The sequence below is a fragment of the Neoarius graeffei genome, chromosome 4, assembly GCF_027579695.1.
Source record: "Neoarius graeffei isolate fNeoGra1 chromosome 4, fNeoGra1.pri, whole genome shotgun sequence".
Classification (NCBI taxonomy): domain Eukaryota; kingdom Metazoa; phylum Chordata; class Actinopteri; order Siluriformes; family Ariidae; genus Neoarius; species Neoarius graeffei.
In genome coordinates, this window is record NC_083572.1 from 45,042,313 (window position 1) to 45,069,057 (window position 26,745).

The 26,745-nt window shown below is 39.2% G+C and overlaps 1 protein-coding gene across 1 annotated transcript in view; it reads right to left on the reverse strand.

Moving 5' to 3' along the window:
* Positions 1-3,194: 3,194 nt before the first annotated feature.
* Positions 3,195-26,745, reverse strand: part of LOC132885035 (ubiquinol-cytochrome-c reductase complex assembly factor 1) — a 51,591-nt gene continuing 28,040 nt past the window's right edge. Inside the window, exons 6-9 of the mRNA XM_060919278.1 lie at positions 26,515-26,623; positions 14,707-14,784; positions 11,441-11,554; positions 3,195-3,729 (exon numbers count right to left, since the gene is read on the reverse strand). Of these exons, the coding sequence (XP_060775261.1) occupies positions 3,595-3,729; positions 11,441-11,554; positions 14,707-14,784; positions 26,515-26,623 (436 nt within the window). The 3' untranslated portion in view covers positions 3,195-3,594. The remainder of the gene's footprint in view (positions 3,730-11,440; positions 11,555-14,706; positions 14,785-26,514; positions 26,624-26,745) is intronic.

Below are 26,745 nucleotides of genomic sequence, written 5' to 3' on the forward strand. Positions count from 1 at the left end.
ACAGATGTGTCCCAAAGGTAGAAGGCAGAAGTTTATACTAGAATATCAAGGACGTAGTAGTTCATCTGGCCTGCCATCAAAACAAACAGAACTGAAATGTGAGAGAGGCCCAACCTCCACGACAAATTGTTTTACAACAGGAAAATCAACAAAGGACTACATTTTGTTCCCGAAGGGAAGATTGACCCAAAACATCAATCAGAATTGGATGAGAAAATGAGAAACAGTACTTTAATAATACTTTAATAAATTTATTCATAGAAAAACACATCCCTCATCAAGATTTTTTTTTTTCAACAAACACGTGCAACAATTCTTGGCATCCCTGCATGTAATACTTTTACAACCTTCCTTTGCCAATAAAACAGCATGCATATATACATAATGTATTTATTCTGTCTACATTCACTGGATATGAACACTTGCGCGCTGTAATTGGCTAGTCAACTACTAGGCTATCAAGTCAAGTTTGTATAGCGCTTTTAACAATAGACATTGTCCCAAAGCAGCTTTACAGAATCTGAATGACCCAAGACATGAGCCAATTTTATTCCTAATCTATCCCCAGTGAACAAGCCCATGGTGATGGTGGCAAGGAAAAACTCCCCCAGACAACACTGCATTTTTCACAAATTGCTACAGTCCAAGTGGAAATTTTGTTGGATGTTTTGTATAAAGTTTTTATTTAATGAATTTGCTAAAAATAAAAATGCTTCGTTTGTCAAAATCCAGTGAATGTGGATATAATAAAATGGTTATTCCACTCAATTTCATCGTATTTGGCTTCGAGCCAACTTGGCACTATGCACCTCTTCGGCTGTCAGCTCACGTACAACTTAATTTTGTGGAATAACTGTTAAATACACATGTACACACACACACACATATATATACACACACACACACACACACGTATGTATACCTATATGTGTATATACACACAAAGGTATAGTTGTTATTCCACAAAATTGAGTCGGATCTGCACTGATGGCCATATATGACGAAATTGAGTGGAATAATTGTTTTATTCTCTCCACATTCACTGGATTTTGAAAGAGTATTTTTAAAAAATGTTTTTGCAAATTCAATAAATAAAAACTTTAGACAAAATAGACAATCATTTCCACTTAGAGTGTAAACAAACCGACAAAATGACTGTAATGAAAAATGCTATGATAATTCTTGAAAAATAGAAAAAGACGCGTTCTTACCATCAAATACTTTTATTCCATATTTTTTTTATTTTTCGGGGTTTTGTTTTCGAGGAGAGTTTTTATTTCGTCCTCAGTTGGTTCAGTAACACAGTCTGCCATTTTCTTCTTTAGGGTTTTTGGCAGTTCGATGCCACCAACTAGGCTGGAGTGTGGAACAGGAGATGGGGGGAGGACCTATATTCTTGTAGCTATTTCTGTTTCTTTTAAATACTTGATAAAGTGATATATCTGACTTGATGCGCTCTGCCATTTTGTTTTTCTTTACTCATGGTATATGAGCTGATATGCTAGAAGTAGCCAAAGAGTGAGAGATTGCTCATATCCAGTGAATGTGGATAGAATAAATGTATATACACTAGTGCATCTCAAAAAATTAGAAAATCGTGAAAGTTATTTTTTCATAATTTAATTCAAAAAGGTAAACTTTTATATATTCAATATTAATTATGAGTAAAGTGGAATATTTCAAGCTTTTTTTTTTAATTTTGATTATGGCTTGTGAAAATCAGAAATCCAGTATCTCAAAATATTATTTCATTTCAAGTTTGAGTAAAACAGTATAAATACCATGCATCTCTCGGTCTAGTTCAGTACATGCAGTCACAATCATGGGGAAGACTGCTGACTTGACAGTTGTCCAGATGATGATCATCGACACCCTCTACAAGGAGTGTGAGCCACAGGTGGTCATTGCTGAAAAGGCTGGCTGGAAAAGGTGCACAAGCAACAGGGATGAGCGCTGCCTTGAGAGGATTATTAACAAAAGTCAATTCAAGAACTTGGAAGAGGTTCACAAGGAGTAGACTGAGGCTGGTGTCAGTGCATCAAGAGCCACCATGCACAGATGTCTTCAGGAAAGGGGCTACAACTGTCATATTCCTAATATAAAGCCATTCCTGAACCAGAGACATCAGAAGTGTCTTACCTGGGTTAAGGAGAGAAATAACTGGACCGTTGCTCAGTTGTCTAAAGTCCTCTTTTCAGATGAAAGTAAATTTTGCATTTAATTTGGAAATCAAGACCCTAGAGTCTGAAGGAAGAGTAGAGGCACAGAATCCAAGGTGTTTGAAGTCCCTTGTGAAGTTTCCATAGTCTTTAATGATGTGGGGTGCCATGTCATATGCTGGTGCTGATCCACTGTTATATCATGTCCACTGAGCAACAGTCTAGTTTTTTTTCTCTCCTTAGCCCAAGCAACAGCCTTAATCCCCCACCCACCCCCTTTTCCATACACACAGACCAATACTGCGATCACAACAGACACACACAGGCTACTAAATCGAGATGTGAGACTTTTTCTTGCAAATGTTACCCCAGTAACGTTTCAATTTCTACCACGTAATGCTCGGGTCTCAAACCTGTTGAAACGCACGCTAGTTCTCAAGTGGCATCAAGGCAGAACTGGCTCTGCACCAGGAAATTGTGCAACATTTTGAATACTGGATAGTAAAGATGTTGCACATTTTTCTAGGTCACTATTTAAATTGAAGCAAATTTGTGACATTGGCCATATTACATTCTTTGTACAAAAGATCAGATTTTCCATGAGTCTTTATCCTTTCCATTGAAGCATGTGTTCAGACACCACTGATGGATTTGATCCATCATTTTTTTTTTAACACAAACTTGGAATCTGAAATTCACATAAATATTTAGGAGTCTACTTTTCACTCAAGTTGTTACATTTGTCATGAAAACCTGTGTTAAATTAAAAAAAAAATGCCCAAAAGAATAATTTTCACTCGTAGTCTCAGACACTTGAACTCCACTATATATACAGTGCACACACATACTCACTCTATGCAACCATTGCTGTTTCTGCCATTCAACTTTGTTTCATCACATCATTTTTGTCAGGCTTAACTGCTGTCCACTGTCTTTGTTATCATGCCTCATATTTAAAATCCGTCAGTGATATCAGTTAGGTAACACTGTGTGTTGGTGAAAGACAAATTATTACTCTAAAGTGCTGATTGACACTTGTGTTACACCAAATAAGCATCTTTATTTGTTTTAATTATTATAAAATAGCTGCTTATTCCATTCAGCCTCATCACACGAACAAGCACATGCACATTCCTCTACCAGTGAGAACAGTGAAACAGTGACAGTCATGGCCAAGAGCATAAACATATTGGCAGTTCTTCAAATGTGTAAATACAGAAAACTGCTGAATCCTCCATACTCCCTATATGTGTAAGGTTAAAAGGTCCAGGCAGTCCTATCACAGTATGCTGGTTTAATGAAAGAGGGAGAGAAACAGACAAACATACAGACAGACCTAGATCAAGCAGATTGGCAAGATGGTTGGTCATGTCTTCAAATCAAGTATCCCAAACCATGGCATTGTGGGTACTGTTGTCTGACAGAGTACTGTTCATTAAAGGCCTGCATCATTATATGTTGGACTGGGCATCTTCAGGATGCTCTGTGCATTCTCTTCCACCAGAGGACGCCATTTCACCTCTCCTGTTAGGAGGAGATCATCTCCATCCAGTGTATCAAGAAACTGCATCTGTCATGAGTGAAAGAATAGGATAAGTGGCCAGGTTAATACAGAAAACAAGCTCTATATACACTCCTTGTGCACTTTAGGAACACGTACAATTTGTCCGTCTCTAGCATTTAGAGAATGGTCCAAAAAACAACAAATAGTGGAAGTTCTGTTGGTGAAAATGACTTTTTGATGAGAGAGCTCAACAGAAGAATGGCCAGATTGGTTCAAGCTGACAAGCAGTCTAAAAATAATTAAAATAACCACTATTTACACTTGCGGTGAGCTGAAAAGCATTTCAGAACACACAACACATCAAACTTTGAAGAGGATGGACTATAACAGATCATATCGAGTTTCACCCATGTCAGCCAAGAATAGAAATTTGAGGGGACAGTGGACACAGGCTCACCAAAACTGGGCATATGAAGACAGACCAGGCAAACTGTTTATCCTGTGATAATTTGAGTTGCCTCATTATCTCTGCCAAGGAGGTTGTGTTTTTGGGGCAGTTTGTCTGCCTATAAGCAGGATTGCGCAAAACCTACTCACCCAATTGCACTGAAACTTGGTGGAAAGGTGTCACATGGGCCAAGGAAGAACCCCTTAAATTTTGGAATAGATTTAGGGTCACGGGACAGATCCACGAATGTATTTTCTATTTCGCTACTGTCGCAAGATACAGCATTTGCCGTACATCGTACAATCCAGTAGATGGCAGTAGTGTTCAATTGTGACAAAACAGACAATGTAGAAATATGAGGACTCCATATCACAAGCCACATTCACAGGTGCCAGCAATCCTCTGGGATACACATGTAAGCACATCATTCTAAAAATTTTGGAAATGTATTGACATACAGTGGTTGCAGATTTGCATATAATAGAAGACTCAACTATTGTCCTTGGTGGAGGTCTGCGCTCTTTGCCCTTCTAGTTTTTGATATATTGTGATGTTGGTTAGTTAATTTGGTGTACTGGGTAATGAGTTTGGGGGGGGGTCTGAATAAACCAGGAATACAAGTGACGCATTTGATGACAAAATTACATTTTGGTTTTGACCAACACCTATAACAAAAGGCATGAAAGAGAAAAGGACAATTTAAATGGATCCAAACTCAAAACAGCTGGAACAATTAACAGTGCACTCCATGATGTCAATAGACGTAATGTAAATAGTAGGATCTGACCAATATATCAAGAGGCCGAAAAGATGCTTTTATTCAGAGTTATGCAGCTGGCCAATTACCCTGAAGGATTCACTACACATGCGGCTTTGATGAGCAGTGAACAGAAACGTGCCACATACAGTGCCTTGAAAAAGTATTCATACCCCTTGAGGTTTTTCACATTTTTCCACCTTACAACCACGAACTTAAAAGTTTTTTATTGAGATTTTATGTGATAGACCAACACAGAGTAGCACATAATTGTGAAGTGAAATGAAAATGATAAATGGTCTTCAAAATTTTAAACAAATAAAAATCTGAAAAATGTGATGTGCATTAGTATTCAGCCCCCCCTGCGTCAATACTTTGTAGAGACACCTTTTGCTGCAATTACAGCTGCAAGTCTTTTGTGGTATGTCTCTACCAGCTTTGCACACTGAAATTTTTGCCCATTCTTCTTTGCAAAATAGCTCAAGCTCAGCCAGATTGGATGGAGAGTGTCTGTGAACAGCAATTTTCAAGTCTTGCCACAGACGCTCAATGGGATTTAGGTCTGGACTTTGACTGGGCCATTCTAACACATGAATATTCTTTGATCTAAACCATTCCATTGTAGCTCTGGCTGTATGTTTAGGGTTATTGTCTTGCTGGAAGGTGAATCTCCTTCCTAGTCTCAAGTCTTTTGCAGCCTCCAACAGGTTTTCTTCCAGGATTGCCCTGTATTTAGCTCCATCTCTCTTCCCATCAACTCTGACCAGCTTCCCTGTCCCTGCTGAAGAAAAGCATCCCCATAGCATGATGCTGCCACCACCATGTTTCACAGTGGGGATGGTGTGTGCAGGGTGATGAGCAGTGTTAGTTTTCTGCCACACATAGCGCTTTGCATTTAGGCCAAAAAGTTCAACTTTGGTCTCATCTGACCAAAGCACCTTCTTCCACGTTTGCTGTGTCCCCTACATGGCTTCTGGCAAACTGCAAACGGGACTTCTTATGCCTGTCTTTCAACAATGGCTTTCTTCTTGCCACTCTTCCAAAAAGGCCAGATTTGGGAGTGTACGACTTATAGTTGTCCTGTGCACAGATTCTCCCACCTGAGCTGTGGATTTCTGCAGCTCCTCCAGAGTGATCATGGGCCTCTTGGCTGCTTCTCTGACCAGTGCTCGCCTTGCTCGCTCTGTCAGTTTAGGTGGACGGCCATGTCTTGGTAGGTTTGCAGTTGTGCCATACTTTTTCCATTTTTGAATGATGGATTGAACAGTGCTTCCTGAGATGTTCAGAGCTTGGGATATTTTTTATAACCTAACCCTGCTTTAAACTTCTCCAGAACTTTATCCCTGACCTGTCTGGTGAGTTCTTTGGTCTTCATGATGCTGTTTGTTCTTCAGTGTTCTCTAACAAACCACTGAGGCCTTCACAGAACAAGTGAATTTATGCTGAGAGTAAATTACACACAGTAGGACTCTATTAACTAATTAGATGACTTCTGAAGGCAATTGATTGCACTGGATTGTATTTAGAGATATCAGAGTACAGGGGGCTGAATACTAATGCACACCACATTTTTCAGATTTTTGTTTAAAATTTTGAAGACCATTTATCATTTTCGTTTCACTTCACAATTATGTGCTACTCTGTGTTGGTCTATAACAAAATCTCAATAAAAAACTTTTCAGTTCGTGGCTGTAAGGAATACTTTTTCAAGGCACTGTATGCAAGGATATTTGTGAACCTGAATGACGTTTTATTTATAAAGGAGATCGAGGGTACATTAGATAGGCTTTTAGTGTTTAAAGTACAAATACATTATTTGCATACATTTACGAAGAAATCCCAGTGTTGAAGGTTTGCTGTCCAAGTTAGTAAGCTTGCTGGCATATTTAGGTCATATGATTTCTGTCACGTGTTGTGTGATAAAACATTATTTTACAGGCACAGATACTAACTGCATGATATATGTACAAATTCAACAAGCTGAGCATCATTTGAAGTCGCATGCTAAGGTAGTTGCAATCAAATGAAGTTGCAAGGTAATCTTCGACAGCAAAGTTTCAACAGTGACATTTATTAGCTTGCCTATGTAAACAATGTTTACACATGTAGAAGCCGGTGTGTGAGGGTGTGGAGGGAGACTGTTGGAAATTTCAGTGGAGGCCCGGGTTCACATTTATTCAGTCCACGCTTCTCAATGCATGTTTACCACCAACACCACCAAAACAACTAAACAGATCTGGGTCCATCCTGGACTAGCAGCGTTTGCTCCATCAAATTCATGCTCTGCGGCATGCTTGTGTGCACATGTGCATTCTTGTTTGCTTATCTCGCACTCCCTCCCTCTCTCTTTCTCCCTCATTATGTGAGTCACTGAAAGCACAAAGAAACACAAGCAAGTAAACTGGCGGTAATAAGACACAGGTGACCATCAACATGCGTTATCTGCCAGTTCACCCTGTCTCCTGTCCGCCCCTGCTGTCACATACACTATATTGCCAAAAGTATTTGCTCACCCATCCAAATTATCGGAATCAGGTGTTCCAATCACTTCCATGGCCACAGGTGTATAAAATCAAGCACCTCGGCATGCAGACTGTTTTTACAGTTTGGAGCTGGCCCCTTCCTCTTCCAACATGACTGTGCACCAGTGCACAAAGCAAGGTCCATAAAGACATGGATGACAGAGTCTAGTGTGGATGAACTTGACTGGCCTGCACAGAGTCCTGACCTCAACCCGATAGAACACCTTTGGGATGAATTAGAGCGGAGACTGAGAGCCAGGCCTTCTTGTCCAACATCAGTGTGTGACCTCACAAATGCACTTCTGGAAGAATGGTCAAAAATTCCCATAAACACACTCCTAAACCTTGTGGACAACCTTCCCAGAAGAGTTGAAGCTGTTCTAGCTGGAAAGGGTGGACCGACGTCATATTGAACCCTATGGATTAGGAATGGGATGTCACTTAAGCTCATATGTGAGTCAAGGCAGGTGAGCGAATACTTTTGGCAATATACTAGTTTTTCATTCAAAAGCATGTAATTAGGGGAGTAACGTTAATAGAACACTACTACATTATAGAAGAAAGGTCAGCTGTCCAGTGACCATTTCAAAATGGGTTACTTACCAACATGAATAAGTTTTATTTCAATATGTTGACAGCTTATTGCATTGAAATCCCCCCACTGTAATGGGTAAAACCTCTAAGCAGTATTTGTTCAGAACATCAAGTTCTTTTATTGATCATATATCAATGAACTGGTGGAGTCTGTTCAGTAAGTGTATATTGAGTATTTTTGGTTTCTGTGGTTTATTGTTTGACTGATGCGCTTTGTCTTTATTTTTTTTTTAGCACCTTCCCATTAAAAGTATTTAAGTATGTGAGAATAGCTATGTATATCGGCCTAATTAAAGCAGTTCTGTTGTGTACATAGTTAAATATGTTTCCCCATGTACATTTAGGCTTGCTTTTAACTATTCACAATGCTTTTAATAACTTAATTTGCATGAATTTTTTTTAGGTGTATATTGGCCAGTAATATTGGTTATCAGAAATCACAGACCTGTTTTATTATTATTGGTGGCAAAAAGTCCCTTATCAGTCAGGCCCTAGTAATTAGTATTAAACAGCAATGGTGGCAAACATGACAAATATACATACTTGCTTCAAAGGGGGCCATGGCCACTATAGTGAATGTTTTCCTCTGTGTGCTGTTTTTTGTGTGTTGCACCTTCACCCCTCTAACCAATTACTCCCACACTTTTTTTTTTAATCCTATCCATATTGTACTAATCATACCCAAGAAAATCATGGCCTGCGTTTTATGTTTATTTGTAAGGTCTTTTTTTTCCAGAATGGTCCTAAGGTCCCTGTGAACCGACACAGATACATACACACTTGGCTAATAAATTAATAATAAATTCCTACTATTAATTCTAATAGGTCAACATAGCTGCTCAAAGCCTGTGGAGAGAATTGCCTAAACATGGATAGAAAACCGTGTACGCGCACATGTTTGGTAGAGGTTCTCATCTGGCATTAACATTAGTCCTAGGTGATCTAATCATAAGTTGACAGTGCTAAGTACATGTGAATGGGATTAAACGCATCACAAAGCAGCACTGTGGTCCGATCACTCATGCGCACCAATAGTGTTCTGGGATGAAAGCAGCTGCTTTTCATAGCTTCTTTCATAATCTGATCTGCCGTTCATTTACGAGTTTTATTAGCAGACCATGCAAGTGAAGTACTCAAAACATACATGTACAGTGGGGCAAAAAAGTATTTAGTCAGTCACCAATTGTGCAAGTTCTCCCACTTAAAAAGATGAGAGAGGCCTGTAATTTTCATCATAGGTATACCTCAACTATGAGAGGCAAAATGAGAAAAAAAAATCCAGAAAATCACATTGTCTGATTTTTAAAGAATTTATTTGCAAATTATGGTGGAAAATAAGTATTTGGTCAATAACAAAAGTTCATCTCAATACTTTGTTATACACCCTTTGTTGGCAATGACAGAGGTCAAACGTTTTCTGTAAGTCTTCACAAGGTTTTCACACACTGTTGCTGGTATTTTTGTCCATTCCTCCATGCAGATCTCCTCTAGAGCAGTGATGTTTTGGGGCTGTTGCTGGGCAACATGGACTTTCAACTCCCTCCAAAGATTTTCTATGGGGTTGAGATCTGGAGACTGGCTAGGCCACTCCAGGACCTTGAAATGCTTCTTACGAAGCCACTCCTTCGTTGCCGGGGCAGTGTCTTTGGGATCATGGTCATGCTGAAAGACCCAGCCATGTTTCATCTTCAATGCCCTTGCTGATGGAAGGAGGTTTTCACTCAAAATCTCATGATACATGGCCCCATTCATTCTTTCCTTTACACGGATCAGTCATCCTGGTCCCTTTGCAGAAAAACAGCCCCAAAGCATGATGTTTCCACCCCCATGCTTCACAGTAGGTATGGTGTTCTTTGGATGCAACTCAGCATTCTTTCTTCTCCAAACACGACAAGTTGAGTTTTTACCAAAAAGTTCTATTTTGGTTTCATCTGACCATATGACATTCTCCCAGTCCTCTTCTGGATCATCCAAATGCTCTCTAGCAAACTTCAGATGGGCCTGGACATGTACTGGCTTAAGCAGGGGGCACTGCAGGATCTGAGTCCCTGGCGGCGTAGTGTGTTACTGATGGTAGCCTTTGTTACTTTGGTCCCAGCTCTCTGCAGGTCATTCACTAGGTCCTCCTGTGTGGTTCTGGGATTTTTGCTCACCATTCTTGTGATCATTTTGACCCCATGGGGTGAGATCTTGCGTGGAGCCCCAGATCGAGGGAGATTATCAGTGGTCTTGTATGTCTTCCATTTTCTAATAATTGCTCCCACAGTTGATTTCTTCACACCAAGCTGCTTACCCATTGCAGATTCAGTCTTCCCAGCCTGGTGCAGGTCTACAATTTTGTTTCTGGTGTCCTTTGACAGCTCTTTGGTCTTGGCCATAGTGGAGTTTGGAGTGTGACTGTTTGAGGTTGTGGACAGGTGTCTTTTATACTGATAACGAGTTCAAACAGGTGCCATTAATACAGGTAATGAGTGGAGGACAGAGGAGCCTCTTAAAGAAGTTGTTACAGGTCTGTGAGAGCCAGAAATCTTGCTTGTTTGTAGGTGATTAAATACTTATTTTACCGAGGAATTTACCAATTAATTCATTAAAAATCCTACAATGTGATTTCCTGGATTCTTTCCCCCCATTCTGTCTCTCATAGTTGAAGTGTACCTATGATGAAAATTACAGGCCTCTCTCATCTTTTTAAGTGGGAGAACTTGCACAATTGGTGGCTGACTAAATACTTTTTTGCCCCACTGTACATAAAAATAGGATTCACAGGACATTTATGCCTTAAAACAAATGCAGCCGAAAGTTGCCATAATAAATATACATGACGCTCTTCCTCCAACAGAAATTGTTGACTAAATGCAAGTGGCCACTGGAGAAGCTTTCATAATGTCAGGTGTGAATGGCTATACACCTTGGCTTTCCAACTGCATTCCAAACACTCAAGATGGACGTAAATTCCGGGTGTGAACAGAGCCCTGGGCAACCGGTCACACACTTAGTTTAAAGCTGGATTTCAGTTTTTGGAATTTTGCCCTCTTAGGTACAAAAATTCTGTTGTAGAACATCATTTCATAATGTAGGTTGGTGCTGCACCCTTCTCCACTGTGCAGATTAATCTCTTTCCTCATGTCACCTGAGGGAGTTTTTCCTTGCCACCATCACCACAGGCTTGCTCAATGGGGATAGACTAGGGATACAATTAGCTCATGTTTAAAGTCATTAAAATTCTGTAAAGCTGCTTTGCGACAATGTCTATTGTTAAATGCGTTATAAAAATAAACTTGACTTGATCTCACAGCTGTACGTGCGAAGTCAACCTGCATTCACTGAGAATTCAGGACTGTGTCCCAAAAGTACTATGCCTAAATACTACTACAGTATTTCGATATATAAGACTAATTTGGTGTCTAAGATAAGTTTTTTTAATGGTCTAAAAATTACACACAAACACACACACACCTGCTTGCGGACATATTCAACCATGAGCTCGACCTGTCTCGGGTCCTCACACTGCCTGTTGAACAGATTCCTCCAAAGCGCTGCTGCAAGAACAGTGTCATCCGACAGGATTCCCTAAAAATATCACATTTTTCATATTGGAATAATTTATCAAACTATTTTTATTTATTTATTTTTTTTACATAAAATGTCATACAACTTCTCTCCAAGTTAATAAGACCAAAAATGCAGCTGATCACATAACCAATAAACTGCATGTTCTATGCCCTGAAGATGTTCCCTGTGCCAGAAATCAGTTTTACCTCAAATCACTGAAATAGGGGTACCTTCCATAAAGGTTTATTTTTTTCTTCATATAGAATGAACATTTACATGAAAATATACATTTTTCATTTTCAAATAAGACATTTACAAAAATCTGTTTGGTCAGACTTAAAAGTATGGAAGTGACCACCTCTGAATTCCTTTGTGCTGTACTTAATACTAATACCTGTTATAGTTAATACTGTAGAAAAGAATGTACAGTGGTGCTTGAAAGTTTGTGAAACCTTTAGAATTTTCAACATTTCTGCATAAATATAAAACATTTTCACACAAGTTCTAAAAGTAGATTAAGGACAACCCAATTAAACAAATGAGACAAAATATACTTGTTCATTTATTTATTGAGGAAAATGATCAATATTATACATCACTGAGTAGCAAACGTATGTGAACCTCTAGGATTAGCAGTTAATTTGATGGTGAAATTAGAGGGTGTTTTCAATCAATGGGGTGATAAGTGTGAGCAGGCACCCTATTTTACATAAAGAATATGGACCCATCAAAGTCTGGTCTTCACAACATACATGTTTGTTGAAGTGTATCATGGCACAAACACAGGAGATTTTTGAGGACATCAGAAAGAGAGAGTTGATGCTCATCAGGCTGGAAATCGCTACAAAACCATGTCAGAGTGTTTGGATTCCACCAATCCACAGTCAGACAGATTCAAAACTCAAGTTCACTGTTAAACTCCCCAGGAGTGGTCAACCAATAAAGACCACTCCAAGAGCAAGGCATGTAATAGTTTGCGAGGTCACAAAGGAACCCAGGGTAACTTCTAAGCAACTGAAGGCCTCCCTCTCACAGTCACTGCTCTCCAAAAAAAACACATTGCTGTCCAACTATAGTTTGCTAAATATTGTGGACAAGCCAGAAGGCTATCAGAAAAATTGTGTACATGAGACAAAAATTGAACTTTCTGGTTTAAATGAGAGCATAAGATTTGGTGATTAAATGAGAATGATTCGGTGGTTCCTAGCATCAAGAGAAGTCCATTTGGTGGAAGAATGCTAGCCTACGCAGGTCCCAAGTTATGGAATACCTTACCGAGAGAACTTAAGTCATGTGTAAACATTAACAATTTAATGAAACAACTAAAAACCTTCTTATTTAAAATCAGCATATGTTACTTAGATTCTGACTTGTTTATTGAAAATGAATTATTTTAATTTATTTTTATTCTGTAGTAATTTTAAACTTGAAGTATAATTGTCTGCATTTCTTTGAATTGTAAAGCACTAGTGTGTACATGTATAGTACTATATAAAATGTAATATATTATTAAATCAATTATTATAATAATAAGAACTTTATGCCATCTGTGAAACATGGAGGTGGTAGTATCATATTTGGGCCTGTTCTGCCCAGGAAGGTTTGCTGTCATTGATGGAAAAATAAATTCTGAATTGTACTAGTGAATTCTAAAGGAAAATGTCAGGACATCTGTCCATGAACTGAATCTCAATAGAAAACGGGTCATGCAGCAAAATGACCCTAAAGCACAAAAGTCATTCTACCAAAGAATGGTTAAAGAGGAATAAAATTAATGTTTTGGAATGTCCAAGTCAAACTCCTGACCTTAATCCAACAGAAATGATGCACAAGTGGTTCACGTGAGGAAACCCACCAATATCCAGAGCTGAATTCTGTACAGAGGAATGAGTTAAAATTCCCTCAAGTTGATGGGCAGGACTGATCAACAGTTACTTGAAACATTTAGTTGCAGTTATTGCTGTACAAGGTGGTCACAAGATACCGAAAGAAAAAGGTTCACATACTTTTGCTTACTTTTATGTAATATTGGATTGTTTTCCTTAATAAACAAATGACCAAGTATAAGATTTTTTTGTCTGATTTGCTCAAGTGAGTTCTTTTGATCTACTTTTAGGACTTGTGAAAATCTGTTAATGTTTTATATGTATGCAGAAAAATAAAAAATCCTAAAGGCCTCACAAACTTTCAAGCACCACTGTATTTGAATGAGCACATTAATAAAAAAAGTTAAAGCTATAAGTGTTAACAGTAGACTTTTTTTTTTTACTTTAAATCTAGTTGCTTTGATGTATTAGGGTAGTTCTTCGGTAACAGAATTATATCCACAGCAAAATGTGGTAACTTTTAGTTGCAGTACTCAAGCTAATTGTATAAAATAAAAATTTCATACTGTATGGCATATTTTTGACCCTAAAAAAAAAAAAGCATAGAAAAATTGGCTGTTTAACTATCAATGCAAAATCCTTTGAGGAAAGAAAAAAGTCAGTAACCAAATTGCGTCAGAAAAAGCAACTTTCATTTCTTAAAATTCAAACCAAGATTTCTCTGATGAGACATTGCTATAATTGGGGTGATGATTTTTAAATATGGTTTTCAGTACATTTTGCCTTGGATTCCATACTTTAGCAATATCATTGAGCTGACAAGTTAAGGCAGTCTTAATAATAATTTCATAGTTTGGGCCCCTCTACTGAAGAATTGCCCATTATTACTCTACATTTTTAATACTCTTATGAAATTACATTCACTCCATACAACAATGGAGTTCTAGTTTCACAACTGTGGTTAATTCCTATAAATTATGTATGATGGTTAAAAGAAACAATTGTCTATCATACAGGACAAAAACCTGATGTTCATTTTGAATGAAATCACATTTAAAATGAAAAACAATTTGAATGTCAAAAAAAAAAAAAATAAAATAAATATTTTGAACAATATTCCTGTTACAAGTGCCTTTTAATCCAGACAGATACAAAAGTATCCAAGACAAAATTGGTTCACCCAATACAGATATTAACAAAAAAAACCCTTCAGATTTAAAAGGAACAATGCTTTAATTCAATTAAAAAATGCAGAGTGATGAAACAAATGTTTACATTAACAAGACACAAATGGTCCCCTACGTAGTGTATGCTTATACCCACGTTTGTGTTAAATGGTCTTACCTCATCATATCCAAAAATAGCAGCATAAAATGTTTCGGTCATAACCCTCATACTCTCCTTCCTCTGAACAGCATCAATCTGTAAAAATGAATGAATGAACAGAGGGAGCAGGGTGTTGAAAGTGATGTATACCAAACATTAAGAAGAGGAAAATGCTGACATGTGTTCAATTCAATTGCAAACTGTTCAGTTTTTAATCATCAAATCTAATCCAATTATTGTTGCACTGTTTTCTATTTATTTTTAAATTGTGGTTCTTTTTGAAACCACATGGTGGTGCAAAACATAAAAAAAGGGAGAGGAAAAAAGACTACTGTAAAAACACTGAGTAACAGTTTTCACTTTTGTACAAACCATTTTAACTGGTATAACTTAATGTTTCCAGTAAATAAATAAAATTCAACAAAGATCTCACAACTTAAAGATTACCTACATATAATTTGTAGCTCCATAATTCTAAAATGTTGTTGCTATTAAACTTGCATCACCTTTTTTCTATTTGTGGTGTGATTTTATACAGCCCAGAGCTTATTCATTTTCTTAAAATGTGCAAGCACCTTTTATTAAAATGGAGATAGTCAATTATAATGACATTTTTTGGCCTGAAAAAGCATTTATCATATAACATTACCATAGATATGTGCAATGCTGAATGTGTGCGTCTCGCACACATCCATCCATGCAAGAGCAGTAAAGCAAAGCATGTTTACATGATTAGAAACCCTCCAATAATTACTCTCATCTGGCTGTGATTTACCTCCTTCACACACTTATCCCACTACATTCTAGCTTAACTTTCCTCCTGATACTTCATCACACCGCAGCTGATGTTGTACTACCCTAAGCACCAAGTCCAAAAGTCAAGAAAGTGCTGCTTATGCACAATCCTGCCTGTAAATGCATACAACTGCTTAGAAAAACATACACCTTGAAAATGGTGTGGAAACACCAGCCAGATGCTGGTCTGTATGCACACGCGCACACATGCGCGTAAGTGTTTAACTGAATGGAAATTCAACAAGGGATGGTGGCACACAGCACAAATAAGTGTTTTCCTTCCATCAACAGAATTAGCAGGAGTAACCTAATGGTAACAGGGTTTGGGTGAGACACATGCTAGAACACTGCCTTGCTTACACTGAGCCAACCTGCTGCAAACCTCTCAGATGTAATTACTCAATACTTCTTTTATAAGAGTTATTTTTTCTCTGACCCACTTTCATAAATGTTATATTTTTATAAATATAAATGAAGTCTTCAGTTCTGAGCAGAAAACAGAATGGTTCAGCCTCTCCTGTATACAAGTTGTTAACCTTAGTTTTAAACCTGGCTAACCTTTTTAAGCTAATTCTTAACATAAAAAGTGACATAAGACTGAAGTGGAAAATGATGTCAACATACTGCTGCCACTTTAATGCTGTTGTCAGCATCCAGAAGGCTAAAGTAAATAAATCTGGAATGAATTGCTTTCCCCACAAACTGGCTCACCACGCTTAATTAACATCCATCATACTAATGTACAGCACCATTGAAAAAGGTTGGTGGAAGAGAAGTATGGAAAAGGAAGAACTGCTAGGACATACACAGATGTTTTCCGAAGTGGAGTCAAGCATAGAATTACTTGCTACAGTTTACCTTCTCATTGTAAGTATGGATAAAAATACAGCTACAAGCAGTAATGAGGGGGCCAAGCAACCTATAATTACCATGTCATTTTGCCAATGCCATGGCTATGTGCACTCAAAGCATGTTTCATGACAGTTGGCCAACTTTAGCCAACATATGAGCTCACTTCCTGTTTGGTGGCTTTGCCATTGAATGCAATCGCAGAACAGGAAATGGCAACATGTTACAACATCAGGAGCACAAAAGGCCTGAATTGCAAAAAACAATGTTTTTAGACCAAAAACACTGAGTAATCATTAAAAACAAGTTTTATCTTATTATTGTGCCCTGAGCTGTTAAATGGGGTGATTATTGCTAGACTTTCTCAGGGCAGAGGCTTGAGTGATTTCACCAAGTTTGGTGTACATACAAGCATTACTGAGAAGGTGCATCACTTCCTGTTTGACGGCATCGCTGTAAAATATGATGACAGGACAGGAGTTGACAACATGTCCAGAAAATCAGGATCTAAAAAAGGTATGACTTCAAATAACAATCATGATTCTCAAACAGACATAGGAAGAATAATGTCAAAAAAGTGTTGTTATTATTATCATCATCATGCCCAAGTGATAAAATGGGACATTCTTTTCTGGACTCCTTTTGGGCAAGGTCTTGAGTCAGTCCACCAAATTTGGTGTAGATACATCAAAGTGTTGCTGAGACTGGGCTCATTTCTTATTTGGCAGCTTCACCAATGATTTTGATTGGCTGTTTTGGACAAATGCTTTCAAAAATCAAAAATCCATGTGATTACTTTTATGAATCTTTATCTGCAGATCATCTGACAAAAGTGTTGCAGATTGGAAAACGTTTGTTTATGGAGTAGAGGCAAAAGCATTTTTTGATAAAATCTAAAAATGGCAGAAAATCCATTATTGCAGAAATTGACGCAACTGGGTGCACTGAACTCTGGTTGATTCCAACATTACCTGATTTTTTGAATTTCCCCTCACACAATTCAAAAGTTACATGTAAGAATATACCTCCAAATCTGACACATTGTTGGTGCTAGAGTTCTTGATGATAAATCATGTATATGATTGCAGAACAGGAAATGGCAACAAGTCCAGACTTCTGGTTTAAAAAAGGTATCACTTCAAATGACGGTCATGATTTTACACCAAAGATATGAAGCGTAATTAGCAAAAACATGTTTTTCTAGTGCCCGAATGGACAAATGCGGTAATCGTTTCTAGACTCCCTTTGGGTAGGCTCTTGAGTCATTTGACCAAGTTTGGTGTAGACATACAAATGTGTTACTGAAAAATAGCTGCACTTCCTGTTTGATGGCTTTACCATCAATTTCGAGTAGTCATGATTTTCAAATGTTTTCGAAAATTGAAGACCATGTAATACCTTATATGAGGCTTAGTCTAAAGATCATCTGTGACAAATTTGGTGAAGATTACACAAAGTTTGTCTGAGGAGTAGCAAAAACACTTAAAAGCCAAAATGCTGGAAAGTCCAATATGGCAAAAAGTCAGGGCTTAACATTTATGGAAAGTACTCCTGGAAGTACTGGGAATCTCCTGCGTATTGATATCAGCTCCCTGAGAGAGAGAGAGAGAGAGAGAGAGAGAGAGAGAGAGAGAGAGAGAGAGAGAGAGAGCATGCGCATGCTGATTGGTCTGTCGACCAATTAGTGTTCTGTAAATGATGACGTTGAGGGGAGTTTAACAGTGTCCTGTGCATATTATTTATACTAAGTGGCTCGCTGCTAAGGCTACATGATAAGGCCAAACTCCTTGAAGACTTGCTTAAAGTTACAATAGAATATATATTTAAAAGGGGGGGGGGGGGGGGGGGGGGAATCCACAAGAGTTAAATAATAGTAATAAGCAGCTTACATAAAAAGTATAAGTAGTCCACATATTTTGTCACATTTTCTACATATAGACCAATCTAATTTGGTTTATAGACTAGATAAAATTACTCAGAGTATTACATATGACTGCCCCAGACAATATAGTAATGCTACCTTATGTTTTTTTTACCTTTAAGGGACCACATCTTTCAGGGATTATTGAAAATCACCATTTTTAATAGTAATTATTCAAGAGTTACATCAATAAAAGTTCCAACAAAAATAGTCCAGTCCCCTCAGTGATCCGGCCATGTTCTTGTTTATGAAATTTCGGGGAAGCCGAGTACAGCAGGTGTGTGTGTGTGTGTGTGTGTGTGTGTGTGTGTGTGTGTGTGTGTAAAAATAATCACGTCATAATATCTAATTATAGATTATTAGACTGCGAATTCATTGGAATCAGAGAAATGGCGATCAAATACCTCAATAAAATAAATATCTGTGGTGAATCATTTCATTCTGACTTTTTATTGTATTTTTCTTTTGCATTATATGCATTAACACATTACTGTAAAATACTTCGGGGGAATTTTACAACAGTGCCGAACTCATGGTTTGTTTTCATTAGCAACGTGATTGAAAGAAATCAAGTTGGACATGACTTTCATTTCTTTAAATTAATTCATACTTCACGTTTTACTGGATTAATCAAGATCTAACTTTATTTCCCCCAGAAGCTTTGAATTTGGGTGAATCTAACTCTTAAAACTGCATCTCAGGGATTGAATTATAACACATGCACCATAATGGGGCATTGGATAGTTTTTGTTTATTGTTAGTTACAGTTTGAGTTTTATTGAAAAATTATAAATCATTAACGCATAATTATTATAACAACTACACCCACTTTTTGATAAACTTTGTTAACCACTGTCAGTACGCGCAGGTTGACTGGAGATGGATGTACGTGCAGGAAGTGTGTCTATTATAAGAGAAACAAACAAACAGGCATATAGTCCAAAACGGCAGGCTGAATCAATAACGATAAACAGGCAAAAGGGTCGAGAGAGGCACAGACAGACTAAACTGGGCAGGACAAGATCGGAAACAAGAGCCAATAACCAGGAATACAATACAACAATGGCTTAGTAATAGTGATAACGCAATACTTCACACCGTCCTTTTATGCATGCACTGATTGTGCTTAATCCAGGGGAGGTGCTTGTTGTTAGAGGCATGTGCTGTTCAGAGTACGCATGAGTGAAAGTCTGTTGCACACGCCCGTGTGTGCGGGTGTTAAAACCACTTTCCTTTCATTGAACTAGTAAATACATAGTAATAAGATTATGGTCAGGACAAGTGACAAATCTTGCTGCTTGTCTGACTGGACAAGTGGATTAAAAAGTTCATGTCGAGCTCTGAAAGTGATGGCATGGAGTGAAGGCAGCACGCTAGGTTTCAGCAGCCATACCGGGTCTCAATCATGGTGCGATTTTTATACTTTTCTCGCAGAGACAGTGTCTCTAAGTTTGAAATGTCAGTAGAAACAATTGGTAAACACTTCTACAACCATCAACAGCTTCTGGACACAGGAAAACACCACACAACCAGATAGAGACACACTGGAAAAACTACACTTCACCGGCATTCTAAGGACTCCATGTAGCCATGTCACGGCATCACCGAGGTTCCATGCCCACCCGGAAGTTCAGCAAAAGTGGTGTGCAAGGAAGTGGAAGCACGGTAAACAAGCCAGGATCTACTAGCCATGTACTAGATTTTATATACATCAATAACAGCTGGTGTACGATTGTAGTGATCATCTCTCTGCAATGTTCGGCACTCGTGGAGGTTTTAGCAGTTAGATACAAACCTTTTTATATTCCCAGAGAGCTCACCATCATTTATCAGTCATCATCATTGCTATTGACAGGAGCCTAGCGCTAATGCTAAAGCTAGCAGTGCTCTCAACAAACTCTATGGGATCAGCAGCAAGCTTCAGACAGCTTACCCCGATGGCTTCTTCACTGTCACTGGGGACTTCAACAACACATCCCTGAAGTCAGTTCTACCCAGATTTCACCAAAACATTGACTTTGCTACACAATGGGACACACACACACACACACACACACACACACACTTTATATATACACACATACATACACACCCTCTCCCACTTGGAAACCATATTTCTCACCTTCGCCTACAGACCCATTCACAAACAAATCAGATCAGCCTTGAGAGAGGTAAGAACTTGGTCACAAGGTGCCATATCTGCCCTACAAAGACCGTTTTGATTGTACAGATTGAAACATGTTCAGGGAAGCTGCCACCTATAAACATTCAATGGACCTGGAGGATTATACGATCTCAGTGGCTGGCTACATCAGCAAGTGCATTGAGGATGTCACACTCTCCCAAATGGTCATCTCCCATGCAAACCATAAACCCTGGTTTTCTGCAGAGCTACACACCCTGGTGGAAAAAAATAAATAAAATTTTAAAAATCATGGATTCTGCCTTCAAGTTCAAAAGACAGAGGCTTACACTGCAGCTAGGGCCAAACTGTCATGGGCCATCAAAGAGGCAAAGCAAGCATACAGTATGTAGAGATCATGAAGATTATGGACTCAAGGGACACTTGGCACATGTGGCAAGGCATTCAAACCATCACGGATTACAAGTAAACACATCAGGCCTGCAGCAGTGAACCCTCCCTGCCAGTATGTCTGTGAAGGTTCTCAGTCATCCAGGCCATTGTAAACCGTAGGTGCTAAAGTAGTACTCCCTGCCAATACTGACCTAGAACTGTGAGTAAACTCACTATAGAATACATCCTGCTTACAAGCCCGTCATCATATATCATCCACACTCTAAGGGAAGAAGTTGAATTATCTCCCCTTTGGAAGATCGGACCAGGATTATTTTCCTTCATGCACATTTTCAGGTGGTATACAGCAACTGTGTAAAGTTTCATCAAAATCCATCAAACCATTTAGGAAGAGTTGTGCTTACAAGACACATGGACAGACAGGGTGATTCCTATCAAAACTTGGTTTGCAGAGGGTATAATAACTTCTTTGCATATTTTGAGACACAGAGCCAGCAAGAAAGATGACCTCCTCCCCCAATGACCAGGAACTCTGTCTTTCTGCTGCTGACATCAAAGCCTCTTCACACAGTGAATCCACAAAAAGCAGCGGGCCCTGACCGCATACCTGGCCAGGTGCTCAGGGAATGTGTTAATCAGCTTGCAGACATCTTCACAGATAGTTTCAATACATCCCTGAGCACAGATGTGGTATCTGCATGCCTCAAAACCACCAAAATCATCCTGGTGCCAAAGAAGTCTACTGTGTCCTGTCTCAATGACTACCAGCATGTAGCACTCATGCCAATCATCATGAAGTGCTTCGAGAGGCTGGTATGGAGCACTTGCATGTGACGTCACAGCCGATCCAGATTGTGACAGACGCCATCTTGTTGGTCAAACACCATATTTCCTCCTTCTACTTCTGCTTCTACCTTTTCTTCTGGAAAACCCTACTATATACAATTCTACTACAACGGCTGTGGCTACAAGCTCTCCCTACCTGTGCACGTTTGTTTTTTGTGTGCATTTTTGCGTGTTGTTCGTCTGTATCGGACTTCAATATCCACTACAACCGTATGGACTTACTGGACATTGGTTTCCAGCAGAAAATGACGGTTTGTAGCGATTTCCATCGCATGCACAACATTCCGGACGAGATAGCGAGACCAGCGGGGTCTCCATGGATTGTTATCGGAAGCAAAGCGAAGGAGGCGGCGTCGGGAGCGGAAGCAAAAGCGAGGCTGCAGAGCCGGCCTGTTGACCAAGCTCAGAAAACAGCCACTCAAATCTCCACTGCTAAGCCTTTACCTCTCCAACGCCAGATCCATGGTAAACAAGACAGACGATTTGGAATTACAGCTGGAATTACCTTATTCTATAATCAGCTGGTCAGTGCTATACTCAATACTTAAGTGACTTACCCGTCCAATGAGGATTATTTTCTTGTTTACAAGATCCCACATCTGAGTCGCTGACAAATCCTGAATTTCTGTAAAGATAACTGTCCAGAGATTTATAAGCACGCAGTGCTTCACCACTGAACAGCGAGGGAAAGTTGATGAGGTAATTATACACATCTGGGTATTCCGCTGGCAGTTCAACATCCACCGACACGGTCATGAAAACTCCGTCCGGTAAGCCATAAGGGTCACTAATCTGTAGATCATTTATTTTAGACATATATCTAGTTATCTGTTCATTAGAAAAATGAGCCGTGTAGTCCGTCGGTTGAAATTTATCCATTCTGTACAGAAGTGCAGCAGTATTCAGCTGTGTTTTTTTACCGACAAGATGGCGGCTGTGTACTTTCCGGTCACGTGACTGCAAGATCTCTATTGAGGTACATGAAAGCAGAATTGCCACAGGAATTAGACCCCCTACAGTTTGCTTACTGCCAAAACCATACCACAGATGATGGCATTTCAACTGCCCACCACGTGACCCTCTCACACCTGGACAAAAAGGACAATTACATCAAAATGCTGTTTATTGACATCAGTTCAGCACTCGACACAATCATCTCACAGAAGCTAGTACAGAAGTCGGACCTGTTGGGCATGAACAACGGTCTCTGTAAGTGGATCCTGGACTTCCTGACTGACAGGCCCCAACTGGTCACCATAGGACACATCTCCAAGGTTCTCAGACTGAGCACAGGCCCAGACGGAGCTCATCCCACTGCCGTTTACTCCACTGATGCATGACTGTGCATCCAGTGGCTCCACCGCATGAAGGATGCCAAAGTGAGGATCACCTGATGGTACGTACAGTGGTGCTTGAAAGTTTGTGAACCCTTTAGAATTTTCGATATTTCTGCATAAATATGACCTAAAACATCATCAGATTTTCACACAAGTCCTGGGGGGGAGCCCTTGCCTTTCAATGATGAAGTGATTTATATCATCTCCACTGCCCATAATTTGCTGCAAATCCAATTATTTCACCACGAAATTGCCTTCGATTCGGGTCATGACTGGAAGTGACGTCATTTGTTGTCCGATTCTTGCGTTCTGATTGGCTGAGCTGGACCATGTGACCATGCCGTAGCGTATGTAGTTATTTTACAGAGGCAGGCAGCATACTACAGAACGTAACAGCAAACCAAGCACACGTACATCTGGAGGGAAATTTCATACACATTTTGCAAGTATTTTACAGGGAAATGGTTAGTAATTTATTAACTGAGAATGCACCAGAAGGCATGCAAATTTCAAAATTTTCTGGAGGGCATGCCCCCAGACGCCCCCTAGCATTAGCCGCCTACTATTTTTGTTTTTTTAGCCGACTACTTCAGATTTTTCTGGAGAACCCTGTCGAATGTTTACACACATTCAATATCTACATGTAAAAGGCTAGCTTCTGTGGTTGGAACAGCCATTATCAATTTACCACACCATGCTAATCAGGACTGAGCATTGCAAAATTAGGTACAAAGGCTACATATGCTATAAAATAAAGAATTTTCTTAAAATTATTTGAGTTGACCGATTCCTTTTTAAGAAATTCACTACCTAAAAACACCTTATTTTAAGAGCTTCTCCCAACTGATTTTTCATGCCAAGATTGCACCAGAAGGTCCCAAATTTGCTTCAATATTTCAAATTTTCCTGGGGGAACATGCCCCAAGCCCCCTAGCAGTTCTTCGCTTGGCCACCAGACACCCTTCTCTCAATTTCTAGACAATACCCTGGCAGTGGGAGCATGCCAATTATAAATAGCATCAGTATGCTATTGGTGATGATATCAGTATAGAGAGCTCAGAGCCTCTGCATCTGGACATGGCGCTGCACATTTCACTCCAGACAGTTTCCTCAGACTTTGGACAATATTGAGCACACTTCACTTAGCATTTGACACTAAAGAGTTCCAACTTCATCAACACAACCAGATACTCCAAGTAGCCATGCTGTGTGATTTTATCCACTTTCTGATGGTTGAAGCCATGTCAAAGAAATAGCCTGTGTTGTCTTATAAATCAACAATATCAGATGCATCTGACTCAATCCCTTTGTCAAATAAATCTCTAATTTATCAATTTATTCAACAAGACACAACTCAGAAACTAACTACTTCAGTTATTTAGAGAGAGATCCAGTCTAACTCACTGGTTAACAGATTGAGATGATTAAAGTTTAGGCAATTTCGAATAAAATTTTAAATTGAAACATTTGAAACATCCAAAAACATTCTAATAAACTGATAAATTAGAGATTCTCAAGGTTTCTTCCTTATGTCGTCTGAGGGAGTTTCCCCTTGCCACTGTTGCCACAGGCTTGCTCATCAGGGACAAATTAATTTATTAGGGATAAAATTAGCTCATATGTTTAGTCTTTAATTTTCTGTAAAGCTGCTTTGCGACAATGCCTTGTTAAAAGCGCTATACAAATAAACTTGACATTTGGACTGTGCAAATTTTCCTTGAGAGTATGAATTTGTTGGAAGTTGACAAAAGTTCAGATTGCTTTCAGTTGCTTTATGGTGAATGAGACTTAAATGACTACTGATCGATATACATCAGAAAATATCTGGCAACCCTGGCTCACGATGCTTAGGTGAGCCTTCACAGTGCAAACCAGCCAATCAGAGCAGAATTCATCAGCATATTAATGACCCCACCAAAAAAGGGAAGACTGCTTGTTTCATCCTCGGGCCAAATCTTAGGGTTGTAAATGGATGAGTACAACTGCATCTGGGTAGTTGTTTCCCCCCCCCCAAAAGTCACATACCCTCTACTTATATATCAGAGAACAATTTAAAATATTGAATAAATGCATTCCCAGGCACCTTTAAGCACAAGCTTAGTCTGCTTTATCCATTCCACAACCAGCTTTGATGTGCGTTTGGGGTTATTGTCCTGTTGGAACACCTAGTTTTGTCCAAGTTTCAGATGGTTTGAGGAAATGCTGAAGAATTCTGAGGTATCCCTCCTTCATGATCATTAACATCCATCCATACTGATCTAAAACCCACTCGAATGTAAAGCGTGACACTGGTGTTCCAACAACTTCCAGTTCAAGGCAAGCCTGTGCCTTGGGGGTTCCTGCATTGTTCCTGATCATCTGAATAATTTCCTCTCAGCTGAGGGTGACAGTCAAACCCACTGTCAACAGTATCAACGGGCATTCCGCCAAGTCTAGTCTTTGTTTTTAGCTTGTAAGCCAGAAATCCTCTTAAAATGCACTCCAAACAAGAAAGAAGCTATTGAAGAAAACCCATTTCAAACATTCGACTTGGCTGTGAACTTGACACTGTTTGGATCAATTCTAAAATCTAAATCAGGGGTTCTCAACCTTTTCTACTTTAAGGCCCACCTATTCATACTTGTAATGAGCTGGGGCCCACTGAAAAAGATCCCCAATTATTTTGCCTCATATATTCTATTAGATTCTAATAATCTATTGTAAAGTGTATTAATAGGATGCAACATCAGTCCCTATTACAGACGGGAGCCCAGGAATTAAATAAATGCAACTAGAACTGTGAGTAAACTCACTACATCGCCACATGTAAGGGAATAAGTTGAATTATCTCCCCTTTGAAACATCTGACCGGGATTATTTTCCTTTACGTGTGCACATCTTCAGGTGGTATACTCAACTGTGCAAAGTTTCATCAAAATCCAACAAACCGTTTAGGAGAAGTTGTGCTTACAAGACATGGACAGATGGACGGACAGGGCGATTCCTATATATCCCCCCCAAACTTTGTTTTTATTATACCCCCCATAAACAAATGTTTTAATTGTAGATATTGTATTTAAAACTGTATGGATGTGCCAGAAGCCAAACCATACATGCAGGGCGTTCTCAGTCAAAAAGGGATTAATGATCCAAAAGTGGAGTGTGTGTCGACTAGATCGCGCTTCCCAGTAGTGGGCCGCAGTCCAGTGGTTGAGAAAAACTGATCTAAATCACTTTATCTGCTGGTTACACTGACAAATCCATATGAAAGCCCAAAACCATTCAACCACTCATTCATGACGTATCATGCTAGTGAGAATCTTTGACAGATGGGCAACCTGAAAATCCAGTGGACGAGGCATAAATATTGGCACATGCATTCCCACGGTGAACTGCAACAAAGGATCCAAGACATCAAATGGAGCTTTCTGCAATTTATTAATTTGCACGTAGGTTACTGTTGTTCTAAACCCAGGCAGAAATATACCAGATTTATTATTTTTAAAAAAATCACTGAAAAACTATGACATAATGGTGAGTTTTGGTAGCTTGTGGAAACTTACCCCCATGATCTTGCTTCTCTGTTCTACATCCTCCCACATAGAATGGACAATGTAGCGACACATATACTTCCCTTCTCTGCCTTCCTGCCTCATCCGCACCAAACACATCCTGCAGAAGAGAGATACAGCATGCAATAGTGTGAGGGAAAGTAGACTTCAGGTGCTAATTGTGAGTTCTTGGAGCATAATGACACAGATGTGTGAAGTTGGTGATCTCATCATAGTAAATTT